This window comes from Scardinius erythrophthalmus (assembly GCF_964197995.2).
Source record: "Scardinius erythrophthalmus genome assembly, chromosome: 7".
Taxonomy (NCBI): Eukaryota; Metazoa; Chordata; class Actinopteri; order Cypriniformes; family Leuciscidae; genus Scardinius; species Scardinius erythrophthalmus.
This window is the reverse complement of record NC_138227.1, coordinates 24,979,557-24,997,896: the sequence shown is the minus strand read 5'-3', so window position 1 is coordinate 24,997,896 and position 18,340 is coordinate 24,979,557. Positions and strand designations below refer to the sequence as shown.

The 18,340-nt window shown below is 36.1% G+C and overlaps 2 protein-coding genes across 3 annotated transcripts; both read left to right on the top strand.

Annotated features, from left to right (window-relative positions):
- The first annotated feature begins 3,410 nt into the window (after positions 1–3,410).
- mmp13b (matrix metallopeptidase 13b) lies at positions 3,411–6,758 on the top strand. Its single transcript, XM_081369977.1, has 10 exons — positions 3,411–3,528; positions 3,616–3,854; positions 3,938–4,086; positions 4,192–4,317; positions 4,907–5,062; positions 5,146–5,266; positions 5,394–5,527; positions 5,930–6,089; positions 6,220–6,323; positions 6,421–6,758. The coding sequence occupies exons 1-10, from the start codon at positions 3,433–3,435 to the stop codon at positions 6,519–6,521; spliced, it is 1,386 nt and encodes a 461-aa protein (XP_081226103.1). The 5' UTR covers positions 3,411–3,432; the 3' UTR covers positions 6,522–6,758.
- Positions 6,759–12,912: 6,154 nt separating this feature from the next.
- n4bp2l2 (NEDD4 binding protein 2-like 2) lies at positions 12,913–18,036 on the top strand. Of its 2 annotated transcripts, none has more exons than XM_081369761.1 (6): positions 12,913–13,062; positions 13,374–14,350; positions 14,564–14,688; positions 16,477–16,565; positions 16,778–16,854; positions 17,188–18,036. In XM_081369761.1, exons 2-6 carry the CDS (start codon positions 13,374–13,376, stop codon positions 17,309–17,311), a joined length of 1,392 nt encoding a protein of 463 aa, XP_081225887.1. In that variant the 5' UTR covers positions 12,913–13,062; the 3' UTR covers positions 17,312–18,036. The 2 variants fall into 2 exon arrangements, with proteins under 2 accessions (XP_081225887.1, XP_081225888.1); XM_081369762.1 differs by having other exon boundaries at positions 12,950–13,259; positions 17,188–18,031.
- The last annotated feature ends 304 nt before the right edge of the window (positions 18,037–18,340 follow it).

Below are 18,340 nucleotides of genomic sequence, written 5' to 3'. Positions count from 1 at the left end.
CGATTTCACCAACATGTTCCTGGATCAACATCGTTGTTGATCCTGGAACAACATTCCAATCAACCAATCAGATTTAAGGGACAAGTTTACAGTTTATGTCAAGTTTAGGTTTACAACCAGGGTTAGGAGCTTCTACATTAGTGTTATTCACCTGTCATTTCCATCTGATTTTAAGGAGAAGTTGGTTTAGAGGTTAGGAATTTCTGGACAGGAATGTTGACAAAATATGCTGATCCAGGAACATGTCTTGCTTGGCAAAATCACAGCGACCCTCATTATTCTTTAATCCCTTCCTGTTCCATCTTATTTTGAACAATGACTGAAACTTTGTATTACTGGCACTTCTTGTGTTAATTGCTTTTTTATGATGAATCTTGTTGTATTCCTCAACTGTAAGTCACTTAAGATAGAAGCATCTAGTATAATGAATAAATGTAAATGTAAAGCAAACAGTTTAATCCAGTAAATGGCACTCTAATCACAAGTTATTCAGTACTGCCAGCTGCTCTCTGCTCTGAGTCCTCCTGACATTCTTCATATTTTCATGGCAGATGTGGGATATGATCCACATTATGAACCTGGGAATTTCCCTATGGCCTCATTCTGACATGATTCACACTCATTCAGCATATCTGAATTTATATTTTTGCTCCTGCTCCCTTTTCAACTGTCCCAAGGATGTCATCATTTTCATGGCTAATTTTGAAAAGCGTATTTATTCGTAAACATCATGTCATTTACAACCACAGTTTTTAAGAATAGAGAACACCATGATGCATTCTTTAACAATAAGTATTGAGAGTACAGATTAATTTAGACCTTTTTCAACTTGTACATGAGGGTATTTCCACTGACTAAAGGATCTGATCTCAGCTCCTGGATTTGATTGGTGCCCGTCATCTACAATATCTGAGGAAAGTGTAGGAGTTCATTGCATCTCCTTTGTTGAAATGTTGAAAAGTCTGAGATTTTGGCCCCAGGTTATGAATTACATCCATCACATTTCGTGCTTTTTCCTGAGTCAGTGTTGTACATGTCTCTGCTTGCTTTCTAAAACAGATGAAATTTTGAATCAATTATGGCACTGAAAAAAAACTTAAAATCAATATTATTTTTATATAATATAGTTTGTGATTTGTAATCAAGTCAGAAATATGATTTTAGGACTAAATCAACAGTTGGCTATACCAATAAAAAAACATTTTTTCATTTCGAAATAAATATTTAAAAGCCAAATCAGTTATATTGATCATCACAACATCATCATATTTAAGGATTTCATTGGTCAGTTTGTCCTTGCCTTTTTTTTAAATGATTATATATATATATATATATATATATATATATATATATATATATATATATATATATATATATATATATATATATATATATTAATCATTTTCCTTTCATTAATTCCCTTGCACAGTATTTTGCAACATCATGGTCTTCTAAAAGATTTAACTGCTCATTTTGAAGAAAATCACAAACAATATATCTGGACAAATGTTTTCACTAAAATGAAATATATATATATATATATATATATATATATATATATATATATATATATATATGTGTGTGTGTGTGTGTGTGTGTGTGTGTGTGTGTGTGTATTTCATGTTTCCACTGTTGCCTAATATTGTTCTCTCACGTAACTAGCAGACAAAACATCAGATGATAAAATCCCCACAGTGCTCATTTTTACATACCGCCCTAATCACCTATAATTGCGAAAACTACATGAAGTATATTGTGCTGTTAAACTGTTTTCTGCGCGTCATTATGCCTCAAGTGTATGTGTACCAAGTGCTTTTGAGCAGCGATTTTCTCAACAAACCTCGAGTAAAATCAGTGTTATTAGAAACACTTGTCTGCTTAATAATGTGTGTACTTTACAGAGGTGTGGAGTTGCAAAGTCACATATCAAGAATTCTGTCACTCCATATGGGAGACAGCTGCCATTAACAGGACATGCCTACGCTTGCAGCCCTGGAAATATTTAGCTCTTTGAAACTTTGGACTTAATAATATATCTTAATACTATTTTTTTTTCTTAAAACAAAATTAGAGACAAACAAATGGAAATATGAAAAAATAGTCAATCTATTATTAACAGTCATTCACAACAGTGTCCTTCCTTTGCTTAATGGGTTCAACAAACATATTGAGTGTTTTTTATGTGATGATGCTGCAAAGCTGGTAAAAAGCCCTAACAGCTGTGCAAAACATGCAGAGCATTTTGTTTTTCAGTTTGGGGTCAGTATGATTTTTAAATGTTTTTGAAAGCCTCTTGTGCTCACCAAGTCAACATTTATTTTAAAAACAGTGAAATATTATAACAATTTAAAATAGCTGTTTTCTATTTGAATATATTTTAAAATGTCATTTATTGCTATGATGGCAAAGCTGAATTCTTAGCATCATTACTCCAGTCTTCAGTGTCACATGATCCTTCAGAAATCATTCTGATATGCTGATTTAATGCTCAAGAAACAAATTTTTGTATTATCAATGTTAATACACTGTAAAAAAAAACGTATGATCAATAAGTTATGACATGTTTTTACATTGCTTTAACTCATCAAAATAAGTTAAGCAATTTTAAACCTTTTTTTTACAAGTTATACAAGATTTGACTTTTTTTAAGTCAGTTTAATGTAATTCAAGTTGAAATGACTTAAACATCCAAGTTTATTGTACTTAAAAATTTAAGGCAGCAACTTTGATTATTAGCATTTATTTTTTTACAGTGTACTTTTGTGGAAACTGATCTATTTTGTTCTTTGATGGATATAAGATCAGGATTTATTTTGAAAAATAAATATTTTGGAATTTTATACATGTCTTTAATGTCGCTTTTGATTAATTGAATTATGTAGAAAGATGTTGACTGCATCCTTTGGTGTCTTTATTATTTATTGTCTTATCATCTACATGTTTTGAAGTCATATGCCAGGTCTTAGTCAAAACTGAATGACTATGATTCACAATCCTTTCCAGCAGTCTGGAAATATTAATAGTTCTCTTGAAATGAAGTTGGCATTGTGATTTGCCATCATTAAGGCCTTAAGATAGATTTCTTGTGTAATTTTTAAATAAAGGCTGAGAGGTATGTACTATTGGGGCTTCTAAAACCCTAAAATCACAAAAAACTATCAAAACAAGAAACACTAACACGACTTCATAACATTTCATTACTCATGTCCGTTACCAAAGTGAGTCAACAAATCACTTGAAGCTAAAAGTAGCACCGGAGCAGTGATATCATTGCTCACTCAGGTGTCCTAAAAGCAGTTTTTAACCACATTCTGCTGTGGAGGAAGTGGCGGATTGGCCAAGGTACTTTTTACATGATTCACAAACAATTTTTGACAGGAGAGAGCACTATAAAGAACCCTGTCAGACCGAGCAGAACATCAATCGGTCAACATGGAGCTCACAGCTGTGGTATTGCTGGTGATCGCTGCACACGCTTTAGCAAAACCTATTTCTAGTGAGGAGAAAGACGAGGTGTTATTAGCTGAGGTAGGGAGAGCATTTTTCTGTGCGACGAATCTTTGCCTCTTCATTTTCTGTTCTTTAAATTGTATTCATTGATTTTTTTTTTTTTAGAAATATCTTCGAAGGTACTATGGCATGCCGGCTGGTCTACATGGAGAAGGAAAATCATCCGATGTCATGCACAAGAAAATTCAAGAGATGCAAGAGTTTTTTAGGTTGGACGTTACGGGAAAGCTGGACGACGACACTTTGGAGCTAATGGAAATGGCTCGCTGCGGAGTTCCAGATGTGGCCGAATATAATCACTTTCCAAATGACCTCAAATGGAAAACCACAGATGTGACCTTCAGGTTTGTGTTTGTACAGTAAATAATTGAATATGATAAAAAAGTGGCAGTTTGATTTTCTAAATATGTGTTTTATTCACTTTCAGGATTCTGAATTACACTCCTGACCTGAAGAAGGCGGATGTGGACAGAGCCATCCGAAATGCTTTAAATGTCTGGAGCAGTGTGACTCCACTGAGGTTTAAGAAACTGCATGTGGGAACTGCTGACATCATGATCAGCTTTGGAGCAAGAGGTACCACCATTTTTATTATTCACTGAAGTGGGAATTAAATGAAGGCTATATTTCTTCCTGTTTATTTCTATCAATTTCCATTCTTTTTTCGAATGCAAATTACAGAACATGGAGACTTCAACCCGTTTGATGGACCAGAGGGGCTTCTTGCTCATGCTTACCCCCCTGGAAATGGCATCGGTGGTGATACACACTTTGATGAGGACGAAACATGGACCAAAGACTCTCATGGTACAAAAAAAGACCACATTTATGCAGTAACTACACTACTTTTTAAAAGTTTGGGTTCGGTACTACTTTTTAAATGACTGTTATGCTCAACAATGCAGCATTTATATGATCAAAAATACAGTAAAAACAGTGAAATATTATTTCATTTTAACTGTTGTCTATTTGAATATATTTTAAAATGTAATTTATTCCTTTGATGTCAAAGCTGTATTTTCAGCATCATTACTCCAGTCTTCAGTGTCACATGATCCTTCAGAAATCATTCTAATATGATGATCCGAAGCTCATGAAGCATTATTATCAATGTTGAAAACAGTTGTGCTGCTTCATATTTTAGTGGAAACATTCTTGAAACATTAGTGGAAATTCTTTGATTCTAGAAAACCTGCATTTATTTTAAACAGAATATTTGTGTAACATTATAAATGTCTTTACTGTCACTTTTGATCAATTAAATCCACTCTTGCTGAATAAAAGTATTAATAGATAGTTTTTTTTTATACATGTACTGACCCTAAACTTTTGAACAGTAGTGTATATGAAAAGTCTTGATTTCTAATCATAGTAATCTTCACTATGTTATTTGCAGCATTCAATCTCTTCTTGGTCGCGGCCCATGAGTTTGGTCATGCTCTTGGTATGGCCCATTCCTCTGACCCTGGGTCACTGATGTACCCGGTGTACTCCTACGGCAAGGGTTACCCGCTCTCTGAGGATGACATTAAGGGGATCCAGTCTCTCTATGGTGAGTAATATACCATTTCGACCAATAGATTTTTCTAGAAGTCTTCATAGTCCTGATTCTACCTAATTTTGGGTTAATCAAAGGTGAAAACCCAAACCATGGAAGGGTCAAGCCCAAACCCGACGCTCCAAGCAAGTGTGACCCTGAACTGAGTTTTGATGCTGTCACTGAACTCCGTGGAGAGACAATCATTTTCAAAGACAGGTGCAAAAATAGTCCACAGTTCATTGTTTTGATAAAACTGTCCCTGGCTGCACTAGCACATTTTTTAAACTCTTGTATAATGTGTTATATAACCTAATAGGATTCCTGATAATATTTTTGTTGGCAGGTTTTACTGGCGGCTACATACACAAATGCCTGAGCCTGAACAAACCCTCATTAAAAGTACCTGGCCTGACATACCAAACAAAGTAGATGCTGCCTATGAGAACCCAGAGAAAGATGTCGTCATCATATTCAGTGGTTAGTTTTGAGATTCAAATGTCAAATGATTATGTTATTTTATCTTTATTTTACTCAACTTATTGTGAATGGTTTCTTTACAACGCATATTTATCAAATGCTATAATATTAATATTTTAAATTAGCTTTTATTTTTATAGTCAGTATAGTATCAGTTTTTATTTTAATTTTAGTCATTTTTTTGTTCAGTTTTAGTTCTTCAGGGCAACATTTTTTATAGGTTTTACATATAATATCTATATTTTATTTTATTTCAGCTTTATTTCAATTAACGGAAACCATTTTTAATAGTTTTAGCCTTTTTTAAATGAACAATAACAACACTGCCACACTTACAGATGCAGTTTTGAGTTAGATTAAACTAACTCATATTAATGTTTTCATGATTGACAAATATTACAGGTATCAAAATGTGGGCTCTCAATGGTTACAATCTTGTTGACGGCTATCCAAAATACATCCACAAACTGGGTCTCCCGAAGACAGTCCGCAAAATAGATGCAGCTGTAAACATCCGAGATACGGGCAAGACTCTACTTTTTGTAGAAGAGGAATACTGGAGGTATGTTACAATATTCTGAGGACAAAAATACCCCCCCCCCCCCACACACACACACACACACAAACACACAGACAAAACAAAGAGTCAATAGAATGCTAAAAAGCTAATGTAAGCTGCATCTCTTCTCCAGTTACGATGAGCAGACAGGCACCATGGATAGTGGATACCCACGATCCATTGAGGAAGACTTTCCCGGAATTGGAGATGAAGTGGATGCCGCTGCTTATCATTTTGGTATGTGTGAATTAGTTGCATAACTAATGTATTTGAACCGATTCTCTAAGGTATGAATGACTTAATGAAAATAATTGTCGTTTCTCTTTTTTAACAGGATATTTGTACTTCTACCATGACCATATTCAGTTTGAATACAGTTACAGCTCACGGAAAGTCATGCGCATCATGAGGGCCAACTCTATACTCAACTGTTGAGCACTTACAATGTGGATGTGCCATAAACTGTCAATTGTTATCAACTTCTGTGAAAATTAGCAGTGTTTTCAACTACTGAGCTGGTAAATCAGTAGAAAGTCTCCATTATTTTGAATAATGAAAGTGAAATATATATATTTATTGAACTAAAAACTGTAAATGTGTAATGCCCTCTACAATACCACTGTTAAAAAATGAAAAAATAAACAGAAAAATAAAAAAGTTTTTTTCATGGTGAGTTATTAGTATGATTTTGTCACATAATGGACAGATTTCTTTTTAGGCTATGTGTACAGAGAATGCATAAGTAAATGAATACAGTGAATAAACAATAAAGGATATTTAAATGAATTAAAGTGAATGATTAGAAGTAGTACATGAATTGAAGTTATCTGACTGTAAAATCAGCAACAAACAAACAATAAACATGTAAATTATACTTAATATCATTTCGTTCATATAAAATAAAAAGAAGAACAATATGCATGTAATCACAAATTGCAACCCAAAGAGGATCATTTGTCTCTGTCATGACTAATAAACATGAAAACCAGTCCCTTCATGGACACACGTTTTGTTTTTATTCTCTTTTCCATCTGACCCTGTCTATGACTAAATGCTTTTGGAAGTGATATGACATTTATGTAGTGAAAACATTCTTAAAAGCTGCTCTGAATTACTCCTACCAAGCTGCCTCGGGTGTTTACAGGGGATTTCAGTTAAAACCCATATGACCACATGTTTGCTTATGTGCCTGATGTACAGTGCCAAACCTATCCTGTTGTGAGCTTAGTTGGGGATTTTATAGGAAAAGTTCCTTGATGGTCGCTTTGGTGGTTATAAAAAATGTTGCTGAATTTGAGAAGTTAAAGTTTAGCAACATTTCTGTATGTATATTCAGTGTTTAGCAAATATGGGTATTTCTTAGCCTGGTTAAAACCAGACCCTTCTCAGTTGAAACTGAGTATAGGGTCTGGGGAAACTATGTATACAAATCATTTCCAAAGGGGCGTCACCAACTGACGTAGCTCAAATTCATCTGGGCGCAATTGTATAGTCTTAAAACCAATCAGATCGATGAAGGGGATGACGTATGCTTCGAGTGTTGTTCTTTGCTCCGGTTTTAACGAAAACGGTAAGTTTAAATCGCTCAAAACAGACGCGATAATTGATTCGTTTATATACTGTCTATGATTCAAACGAGTGATGTTTCACGGCGGCAACCAGCGTCACATGTTGACGCTAAAGGGTGCCCTTTGCGTCGGATATTAAAGAAATTTCAAAAGCGTCAGTATTATGACGCCCTAGGATGAGAATGCGTTGCATGTAAATCCCTCCCCAAACGTTTCTGATTGGTGCCTCGATTTCAGCGGCACAGTAATGAGTTTGAATGGGCTCTTCTCCAGACTATCCTGAAGAGAGAATTAAAATTCGCCGGAAGTAGTCTGGGTTTTCCCAGGCTAGGTATTTCTGCCTTTGTTATTTAAAACGTTATAAAAAAAAGATAAAATAGCATATTTTATCATCCGTTTGTAATTATACCACAGTATAGCCTATTTATTAACTCCAAACAGCTTAAAGCTTATCGCTGGTGTTTCAGACGTCACAAACTAACTTGTAACCAATCACATCACCGTGTGATCAGGGAGTGGATCTCTGAGCTGGTGTGAGTTATAGTCAGGGGGCCAAAACTGATATTAAAACTTTGTCGGACACTTTTTGGTACAAGTATACAACCTATCCAGTATTAATATTTATCCCCTCAACATGTGTTCTAGCCAGGTTGTCAGCTTAGAAAATGTTTTTTTTGTCCATTTTAACACTATATTCTTAAAAGTGGTAAAAGCGGATTTTTTCCCCCAAAGTGCTTCCATTTTCTTCCATGTTACCTATTGTAATTTTGGGCAAATGTGCAATATAATCCAACTTATGTGCAAGCATGATCATTAAAAAATAATAATCAATAAATACCACAAGAGTATCACACCACAAGGGGCACTGTTGTGTCAGCGCAGCTGTGATTTGGCAGCAGATTGAGGCAGCAGATCCAGAGAATATGATCACAGCAGGTGTCAACAGTACATTCTGAACAAAACTTTATAAAGGAGTGAATCACACAATCACACAACAGATTAACTTGATCTATTTGTCTACACAAACATTTACCTCAAGATTCTACCATTCTACCATCAAATGTTGCCAGAAACAGGTAAGCTAAACTGTTTTCCAACTAGCTATATACTTACCAGACATACACTCACCTAAAGGATTAGTAGGAACACCATACTAATACTGTGTTTGACCCCCTTTCGCCTTCAGAACTGCCTTAATTCTACGTGGCATTGATTCAACAAGGTGCTGAAAGCATTCTTTAGTAAGGGTGTCACGATTCTCCAAATCCTCGATTTGATTACATTTTCGATTCTAAAGTCACGGTTCGATTCGATTCTCGATTTTAAAAAAATAAATTGAAAGCACAAGCTATGCCATTTTAAGACTTTTATGCAATATAATAATATCTGACCTTTGTTCGCAATACCACACACTACATTGTCAAATTTAAAACGTTTATTAACAACATAATGTAACAATAACTTATATTTTTAGTCAATTGGAAACTTAAACAATATAACCTATTACCTGGCTATTATAGTTCCGGGGCTCCCTGGACTCCTCAGAGCAGTCACAGGCGAATAGCACTGCGTTTTAAATTGGGTTCCCACAGCGTTTGCAACGCAGTACGAGAGAACGTTCTCGTAAGGGAACGTAGGCTACTTGGTTACTTGCGTAACCTCGGTTCCCTTAGAGATAAGGGAACGAGTACTGCTTTGCCTTTGCGTGCTATTTCGCTCATATCAGGTACTTCGCTTCAGTCGATTTAAACCTAAAATCCTTTGGCGAGTTTTTTGTGAATTATACTCTCCAGCCACATCCAAATTGGCGCGCTCAAGGTTGGCAGGGTACGCAACTGCTAACTCGCCATAGGTTTGTGCAGTTGCCGCAGCACAGACAATCAGCTCGCTCAGACGAGATATGATGCTCTCGCTGTGCAGCTGCAATGTGTTTTAAAATAAAGGCTTTAATATTCTCGAGAAAAGGAGTTTTACCTATTACAGGCAAGCCGAGCTGCCGTGACATGGGGGCGTGGCAGCATTAACGATTCCATTTTTTGATTCGATAATCGAGATTGAGCATTAATTTCGATCGATTTCGATTTAAAATCGAAATCTTGACACCCTTATTCTTTAGAAATGTTGGCCCATATTGATAGGATAGCATCTTGCAGTTGATGGAGATTTGTGGGATGCACATCCAGGGCACGAAGCTCCCGTTCCACCACATCCCAAAGATGCTCTATTGGGTTGAGATCTGGTGACTGCGGGGGCCATTTTAGTACAGTGAACTCATTGTCATGTTCAAGAAACCAATTTGAAATGATTTGAGATTTGTGACATGGTGCATTATCCTGCTGGAAGTAGCCATCAGAGGATGGGTACATGGTGGTCATAAAGGGATGGACATGGTCAGAAACAATGCTCAGGTAGGCCGTGGCATTTAAACGATGCCCAATTGGCACTAAGGGGCCTAAAGTGTGCAAAGAAAACATTCCCCACACCATTACACCACCACCACCAGCCTGCACAGTGGTAACAAGGCATGATGGATCCATGTTCTCATTCTGTTAACGCCAAATTCTGACTCTACCATCTGAATGTCTCAATAGAAATCGAGACTCATCAGACCAGGCAACATTTTTCCAGTCTTCAACTGTCCAATTTTGGTGAGCTCGTGCAAATTGTAGCCTCTTTTTCCTATTTGTAGTGGAGATGAGTGGTACCCGGTGGGGTCTTCTGCTGTTGTAGCCCATCCGCCTCAAGGTTGTGCGTGTTGTGGCTTCACAAATGCTTTGCTGCATACCTCGGTTTTAACGAGTGGTTATTTCAGTCAAAGTTGCTCTTCTATCAGCTTGAATCAGTCGGCCCATCCTCCTCTGACCTCTAGCATCAACAAGGCATTTTCGCCCACAGGACTGCCGCATACTGGATGTTTTTCCCTTTTCACACCATTCTTTGTAAACCCTAGAAATGGTTGTGCGTGAAAATCCCAGTAACTGAGCAGATTGTGAAATACTCAGACCGGCCCGCCTGGCACCAACAACCATGCCACGCTCAAAATTGCTTAAATCACCTTTCTTTCCCATTCTGACATTCAGTTTGGAGTTCAGGAGATTGTCTTGACCAGGACCACACCCCTAAATGCATTGAAGCAACTGCCATGTGATTGGTTGATTAGATAATTGCATTAATAAGAAATTGAACAGGTGTTCCTAATAATCCTTTAGGTGAGTGTATAGCTAGGCTAATTTACTTTCATAATTACTAGCTTACTTACTAATAGGTAAATTAAGTTTTGTGCAGATGTGTAATGGAAATATTGTTTTTAATTTATTTGCTGCACAGCAGCCTATTTTACAGTCTGCTATAGCTAAAAGTGTTAATAAGTTTGTTAGATAGCAAAGCCCTCAGCTTATGTCAGAGGACATTGTAGTGATCCACTCAGAAACCAATCAGACTAGTGTAGTGAAAAATTTATTTGCCTTCAGATGAGATAACATGGATCCAGAGGAAGCTGTAAGCCTAGCGTCCAAAGAAAAACAAATAGGAAGAGATATTGATAGGGAAAAATGTTTCATTTGTCAAGACAAATATGGAAAATACAGCCAAGATAAAGCCCTTTGATTTAAGTGATTTTTCAGGAAGTGGTGTCTTTGTGCTCTTTCTGGAGATTATTGTAGTATAATATTGTGCAATATTTTTGCAATATAATAGACACACACCATTATTTGCATTGCGCTTAGCTTGACCTTGCTTATTCAATCCATTCAGTCTCAAAGGGATGAGACTGACAACCTGAGAGCCAACCTCTGCCAACCTGAGAGCCACTGCTTTGATGGGGAAAAACATACCTTTGCCATACGACTATTACATAATTATTACTACTAACTAGTTACTAACCCCCAACCCTAAAGAAGTGAGAGAGCAGTTTTGTTAGGATGGAATTAATAACTATAGTGATATGTGAATGTAATATAATTTGTGTTACAACCTTGTACACTAATTAAGTCAAATAGCACCATAGACCATCATCTACAGTTCTAAATTTCCACCTTGACATTAAAGTATTATAACTTGTGCAGCATTGCACTGTCTCTCCCTACAAGCTTTAAACTTGGCTTGACTCATTCCCATAGATATGGGTACTGATTGATAGAGGTTTTGGAATACTAGGTTATGTTTCCAAGCTGATATTCACTTTGAAAACTGGTTCTCTTTAGGCGGAGATAGTTTTTTTCATGTTCTAGTTCTGTTGTCTCTTACACTGTACAATAAATGTTCATTCTGACACTTCAGCAGACATCCCATGAGTGTTGGCTTTCATTTGATACCATTTTTATGAATATGGTCCTTGTGGTTGTGGAGATATTCAACATTTACTGTTGGCATGTCGTGTTGAGCAGGAAACCAAAAAATTGGCCTGAAATTGCTTGTACAAGTCACACAAAAAAAAATTCAGCTTGACAACCACCATAATATCTTACCTATGGGTGTCTTCTAACTAAAAAAATAGGGTGACAGCTTGTACCAAAACATGTCCGCAAAAGTCTTAACGGAAGCCCTTTTCAGAATTGGCCCCCTGACTATTAGTTGACGGGGCTAGTCTGAATTCATAGAAACCCGTACTAAATAAGGCGGTGTGTTACATTCAAGCTATTTAATGGCATGAATAAATTTATTTTCAAGAAAAAGCGTTTATATGTAATTTTGGTTATCAAAGATGAGTTTTAGGGGATAAAATGATTGACTGCAGGGGGACTTTAAGAAATGACTCAACTTACTCAAAATGCAGTTTTGGTTTAGTTCCAGCGGTTTACCAGCAGTCTACAGGATGATCTGAAGATTCTACTTCCTTATGTGTATTTTGTATAGGTCATCCATCAAAACAAAATATGGTTTTGGCAATAATAAATTAAATAAGTTGGGCCGCAAAAAAGTGCTAGCTGTGTAGACTCGAAATTCACATTTCTTCACAGAAGAGGAAGTGGTGACTGACACATTTTGTGGTTAAACTGGAGGAGCACACTTCAGCTTTGAGGGAAATTTGTAATTACTTCTTGTTGACAATATCCAACCAATCCTACCACAATGAAACATGCACAGTAATATAAATGACAACATAAGCCATATTATATTATTTTATATCACATTACCATTTTATCCGGTCATACTACCGTTGAAAAGTTTGGGGTAAGATTAAAAAACAATATAACAACGGTAACTTTTAACGGTACAATGTTTGCATACATGTGTATGTGTACAATATTTTATTTTTTAACGACTTTTATTTTGAAACCTTTTTATTTCCCCTTTGTAGTGTTGAGTGTATCTAGGCGGCTGGCTTCCCTCTACTGTACTATCAGATATACGTCGATAAACAAAACGTTTAATTAACCTTTGTGCTTACAAGTTTTTCCACACTTCAGGTAACGTTAAAGCTTTTCAGCGCAATTTGATCGATTTCAGAAAAGATCATTCGTAGAATACTGAGTCATGACTGATAGCCATTGAAACACGACCTGACTATCGAAACTGCTTCTGTGTTGTTTTAGTAAAAGATGGTTGTCAAGCAGACAGATATATGCGTCTATACATTTTTATGTTATCTGTAGATGCTTAAAAGGTTGGCCTGCTTTGATTTATTAATCTTTGTGTAATCAGTGAATCTATAAATGTGTACAATTGCTTTACTATGTGATTTTTAAAAGTCTTTATTCAGTTTTATTATTCTTCACAGATGCCAGATGTGAACACCAGTAAATCTACTTCACCTAATGGTGGAAATGTAGAGGAACCATATAAAACCACACCACAAATTCACTCAGATGTCAGAGTGACTCCAGTGTCTAAATCATCCAATAATCAGACGATTAACCACACTAAATCTGCTTATTTAACGTTACCTGCTGAAAGTTATTTCAAGACACAAAAGGATGTCGATCCAAATGGGGGAAAACTGGATCCTTCAACACAAATGCAAACAGGCGCTAATGTGAAAGAAGTGAACACATGTTCTATTGAGAGTACAAGCCAAACAGACAGAAACCGTGTCGTTAGAAGGTTAGGTGTCACTAGTACTGCATTTATTGGGCCTGCGTGTCGCCCTGAACCTTGTATCGAGCAGGAGCTTTGTGAATTTTACAAAGAGCTTGAGGAAGTAGATAAGGTTGAAGCATCCTGGAAGCCTGAAAGCAACCTACCAAACAGGAAGGACAGTCCTGTTGTCGTAACTGATCATGGCAGAGCCTACAGACCTTACCCGGATCCACATGAACGCAACCAAAAAGATCCAAAGAGATGGAGACCTCACTTACAATGGAATACGGATGACTTTGGTGAAAGAGGACATGCAGAGCCAAGGTATCCACCTCCACCATGGGTTCCTCCAGACCAGAGGATTCAGTTCTTCCCTCCCCCAACCTCTGGAGGTCCAATCATGTATCCTCCAGACATGAGACCTCAGGAGAACTTCCACGGTCTTCATACGAACAACAAAAATAACAGCTGGGGCCCAATGGAAGGGCCACCATTACCTTCAAACAGATGGCATGAACGTAGCAGTTTCCAGTCACAGGAGGATCATAGATTCTCTGAGGGATATGAAACACCGTTATCACACTGGCAGCAGCACGGTCATGAAAAAGACCAATATCAACATTTGGAGCTCATTTTGTTGAGGGGAGTCCCAGGATCTGGAAAATCCACTTTGGCCAGGTGAGTAAAACTAAATATGTAGAGAAAAGACCTCATTGCTTTTTTTCTACACCAAATCAGTGGCCAAATGTTTGATTAAATACTAAAGACGTATTACAAATAATACTTGTATTGATTTGTTAAGTTCTGCTAACATTGTAACATGATTAGTTTTGATTAGTTTAGGTAAGGAGAGAACTGATTTTTTTTAATGTTACACTGCATGTATTTTAGAGAGCTCCTGTCCACTGGTCCCAATGGAGTAATATTGAGCACAGATGACTACTTTTTCCAAGACAACAGATATGTTTTTGATTCTGCTCTTCTTGGGGACGCACACGACTGGAATCAGAAGAGAGGTGAGGAAAGCCTATGTGTTACATCTTTTTATACATTGGACACAAGCATTTTCATCCTACAACTTAATACTTTTAATCATATATATATATATATATATATATATATTTATATAAATATATTTAAAAATTAAATTGTAGGATGAACTGTGCTACACACACACACACACACACACACACACACACACACACACACACACATATATATATATATATGAAGAGTTCAGATGCAAAAGCCTCTAAGTGCCATCTGAAATTTTCTTCTAGAATGATCATTTTTATCAAGCTCGTATATTTAACTTCAGTAATTTCACTTAAATTATAATTAATAGGTAATTTTCATTGCCATTTAAGTGAAATTACTGAACTTAAATATACGAGCCTGATAAAAACGACCATTCTAGAAGAAATTTTCAGATGGCACTTAGAGGCTTTTGCATCTGAACTCTTCATATATATATATATATATATATATATATATATATATATAGTTTTTTCATCATGTGATTATATTACATGTTTATTTAAAGGGGTGGTAAAATGCCCTTTTCAAAAGATGTAAAATAAGTCTTTGATGTCCCCAGAGTGTGTGTGTGAAGTTTTAGCTCAAAATACCCCACAGGTATTTTTATATAGCTTGTTCAAATTGTCACTTTTTGAGGGTGAGCAAAAACCCTTTAAATGCAAATGAGCTGCTGCTCCCGGCACAGGGGGCGGAGCTTCGATTACCTCACACAGACATGCACTGAAAATTTAAAAAACCTTTACCCTTTTATGTTCAAACCGGAGTCAGATAAAGATGGAGAGACTCAAGAAGAAGTGACGTAGTCCCTACCAGCCGTTTGTTGTAGTCCTTAAAAAGCAATTTCTTTAAAAGCAAATATTGTAGCGATTGTAGAAAATGATAGACTCACTTAACAGTTTTAATGCTCTTTTATTAACGTGAGCACCTGTGTGGCCGATGCTCTCGCCTCACACAGTCCCAAACTTATGGAGAAACAAAAAAAAAAATGTTTCAACCCCGCCTCCGCGTAACTGCGCAGGCTCCTCTGCAGAAGAACAGCCCACGCCTTAAAGCCCCACACAACCAGAGCACATAATACATGAAAGAAAATACATGCATCTAGATATTGAACATAAGCAGTCTTTAGACTTGCTACAATATCTTCCTTTGCTTTGAACTTTGAGTGTTGTAACTTTGCAGATGTTGTTTATGCTCAGACGGCATCATTACAAAAGTGAAATCATAATCAGCCAATTGCTGAACTTTTATGAAAATATGTCCAGGTCATATTTCAGCCCAAAATAAATAAATCAAGTTTTAATAAACTAGATAAAGTAAATCAGTTTCAGGACTATTATTTTTGTAATTCTTTTCAGTGGTGATTCACTCTTGATTGTTATTGCTGCAATACAGTCATTTTTACTGTATTACAGTAAAACAAAGATTAAATAAAGATTGAATAAGTGTTTTTATTCTATTTGTCAAACATCAATGATATACGAATACATATAATGACATTTGAATTATGAAAAGGCTGGGATTTATATTTAAATAGCTTAATTGTCTTGAAAATAATGTAACAATGCAACAAAAATAAATAAATAATAATATTCATGCAAAATATAATTTATTTTTTGGGGGGCCAAGGCATTTTTGTAAGATTTGTCTGTTTACGGAATTATTCAGACAGTTTTAAGAATGGAAACTTTCGTAAATTTGAGCATTTTATGTTTTGAGAGAGAGCATTAAGTTGAACCTTTTTTTTGTATGTCTTTGTCATTTCTAAGCTGAACAGGTGATGTTGGAGGGCCGCTCACCTGTTATCATCGACAACACTAATGTTAAAGCCTGGGAGATGAAGCCTTATGTTGATTTGGTGAGTTGGTGTCAGAAATGCCTGGGATTGGAGTGAAAAATACTTTTGTAAAACACAAGTTAGGCTTTAAACTGACTCTGGAAACGGTCTGAAATGCAACCAACCATTTCCATATGTTTGAATCCAGATATCTTGCATGACATTACATTATGATTCTTAAAGAGGATTCTCTTTAGTAACACATTTTTATTATTTTCCTTTATTTCACACAGGCTTTAAAGAACGGATACAGAGTGGACTTTTTTGAGCCAGATACCTGCTGGAAATATGATCCTGCTCAGTTAGAAAAGTAAGTCTGATAATAGCTTTGATTCTCATGTCAGGCCAAGAACACAGTGACTTTGTCTTTTTCACTGAATGAGAAAGACCATTGACTTTGGATCAGGTTTTGGCTTACGGTACAGAGGTTCGGAATTCAGTTGTGTTTAAGTGGATAAAATGTTTTATAGTCTAGGATCACTGAGTATCTTTCAAATCCTCGTGAATAAGACCAGCTGACTTTAATTGGATTAAGAGACATTGTTACTCTCTTTTATTTGTTTCATTTACGACAGGCTTTGTATAGCAGTCTAATAGAGCTTGGATAACCTGGTAATTTCCTGTCTATTCATTTAATCAACAGGAGGAACAAGCACGGAGTCCCTCGAGAAACAATAGCCAAGATGCTGGATGGTTTCGAGTGGCCGATGAACGTTAACATTGTGATGAATTCTGTGGTGCCGCCCCATAAAAACAAAGGCCATTAACAGAGAACCGCTGCCATTTAGCTGTTATTGAAAGACAAACATTTTCATATGATCTTTTAGAATATAATAGGTTTATTTTCTTCAGTTTTAATATTGATGCAGCTAAGGGTGTTTTAATGACTGTGTGGTGGTTTTAATGGTTTAATGAACTTTGAGAACAATGCAGAATGCCTGTTTAAATACTATCACTTTTCTTCTGTACTTAAGCTTAGTGTGCATATGAAAATGTTCTTTGCCGTCCTAGTTTTTCCCATTGTAATATAGAAATGTAAATCGTCTAAATCACCACATTGATAAGTGTCGACCATTGGTAAGATAAGACCATTAGAGTCTGATAAAGCCTTTGCCTTTTACGCAGTCTGGCACATACAATTCGTGCTGAGCTTCCAGATACATTCCAAGGCAGAAAAAAATAAATAATTATATCTGTGAATATCATGCTGAATTAGGAGCAGTACATACAGTCTATGTATTTTTAAGTATTCTCTGTTATTTTTCCAAAGACCAGCAGCTCAATCTAATTACTAGACACTGATCTAATCTCAGGGTTTGCAATTTATGGTGCTGTACATTGTTGTTGGCTAATGTACTGAGCAAAATATCTTTTTCTTAAATGCTTGATATTTTTGTAAATAAATGCTGTTTTCTTATATGATGCCAATAATTCATTTTAAAATAAAGAATGCACAAGGGACATTGCTGTTGCATGCTTTTCCACTCAGTAGAAGATGTGGTATTTATTATGGGGGTTATTCAAAATATGAAAAGATTAAAAAAACAATAATGTACTCACAGCTTTGAGCCTAAAACTCATGTGATCTATTTATAACTTTATATATATATATACAGGATTATTAGGAACACCATACTAATACTGTGTTTGACCCCCTTTCGCCTTCAGAACTGCCTTAATTCTGCGTGGCATTGATTCAACAAGGTGCTGAAAGCATTCTTTAGAAATGTTGGCCCATATTGATAGGATAGCATCTTGCAGTTGATGGAGATTTGTGGGATGCACATCCAGGGCAC

Bases quoted from the DNA above. Each gene is read 5' to 3' on its own strand.
- mmp13b (XM_081369977.1), top strand. From the start codon at position 3,433: ATGGAGCTCACAGCTGTGGTATTGCTGGTGATCGCTGCACACGCTTTA. The intron at 5,267-5,393 runs GTGCAAAAATAG...TTTTGTTGGCAG, and splicing joins ACAATCATTTTCAAAGACAG to GTTTTACTGGCGGCTACATA. The intron at 6,090-6,219 runs GTATGTTACAAT...TCTCTTCTCCAG, and splicing joins GTAGAAGAGGAATACTGGAG to TTACGATGAGCAGACAGGCA.
- n4bp2l2 (XM_081369761.1), top strand. From the start codon at position 13,374: ATGCCAGATGTGAACACCAGTAAATCTACTTCACCTAATGGTGGAAAT. The intron at 14,689-16,476 runs GTGAGGAAAGCC...GTCATTTCTAAG, and splicing joins CGACTGGAATCAGAAGAGAG to CTGAACAGGTGATGTTGGAG. The intron at 16,566-16,777 runs GTGAGTTGGTGT...TATTTCACACAG, and splicing joins TGAAGCCTTATGTTGATTTG to GCTTTAAAGAACGGATACAG.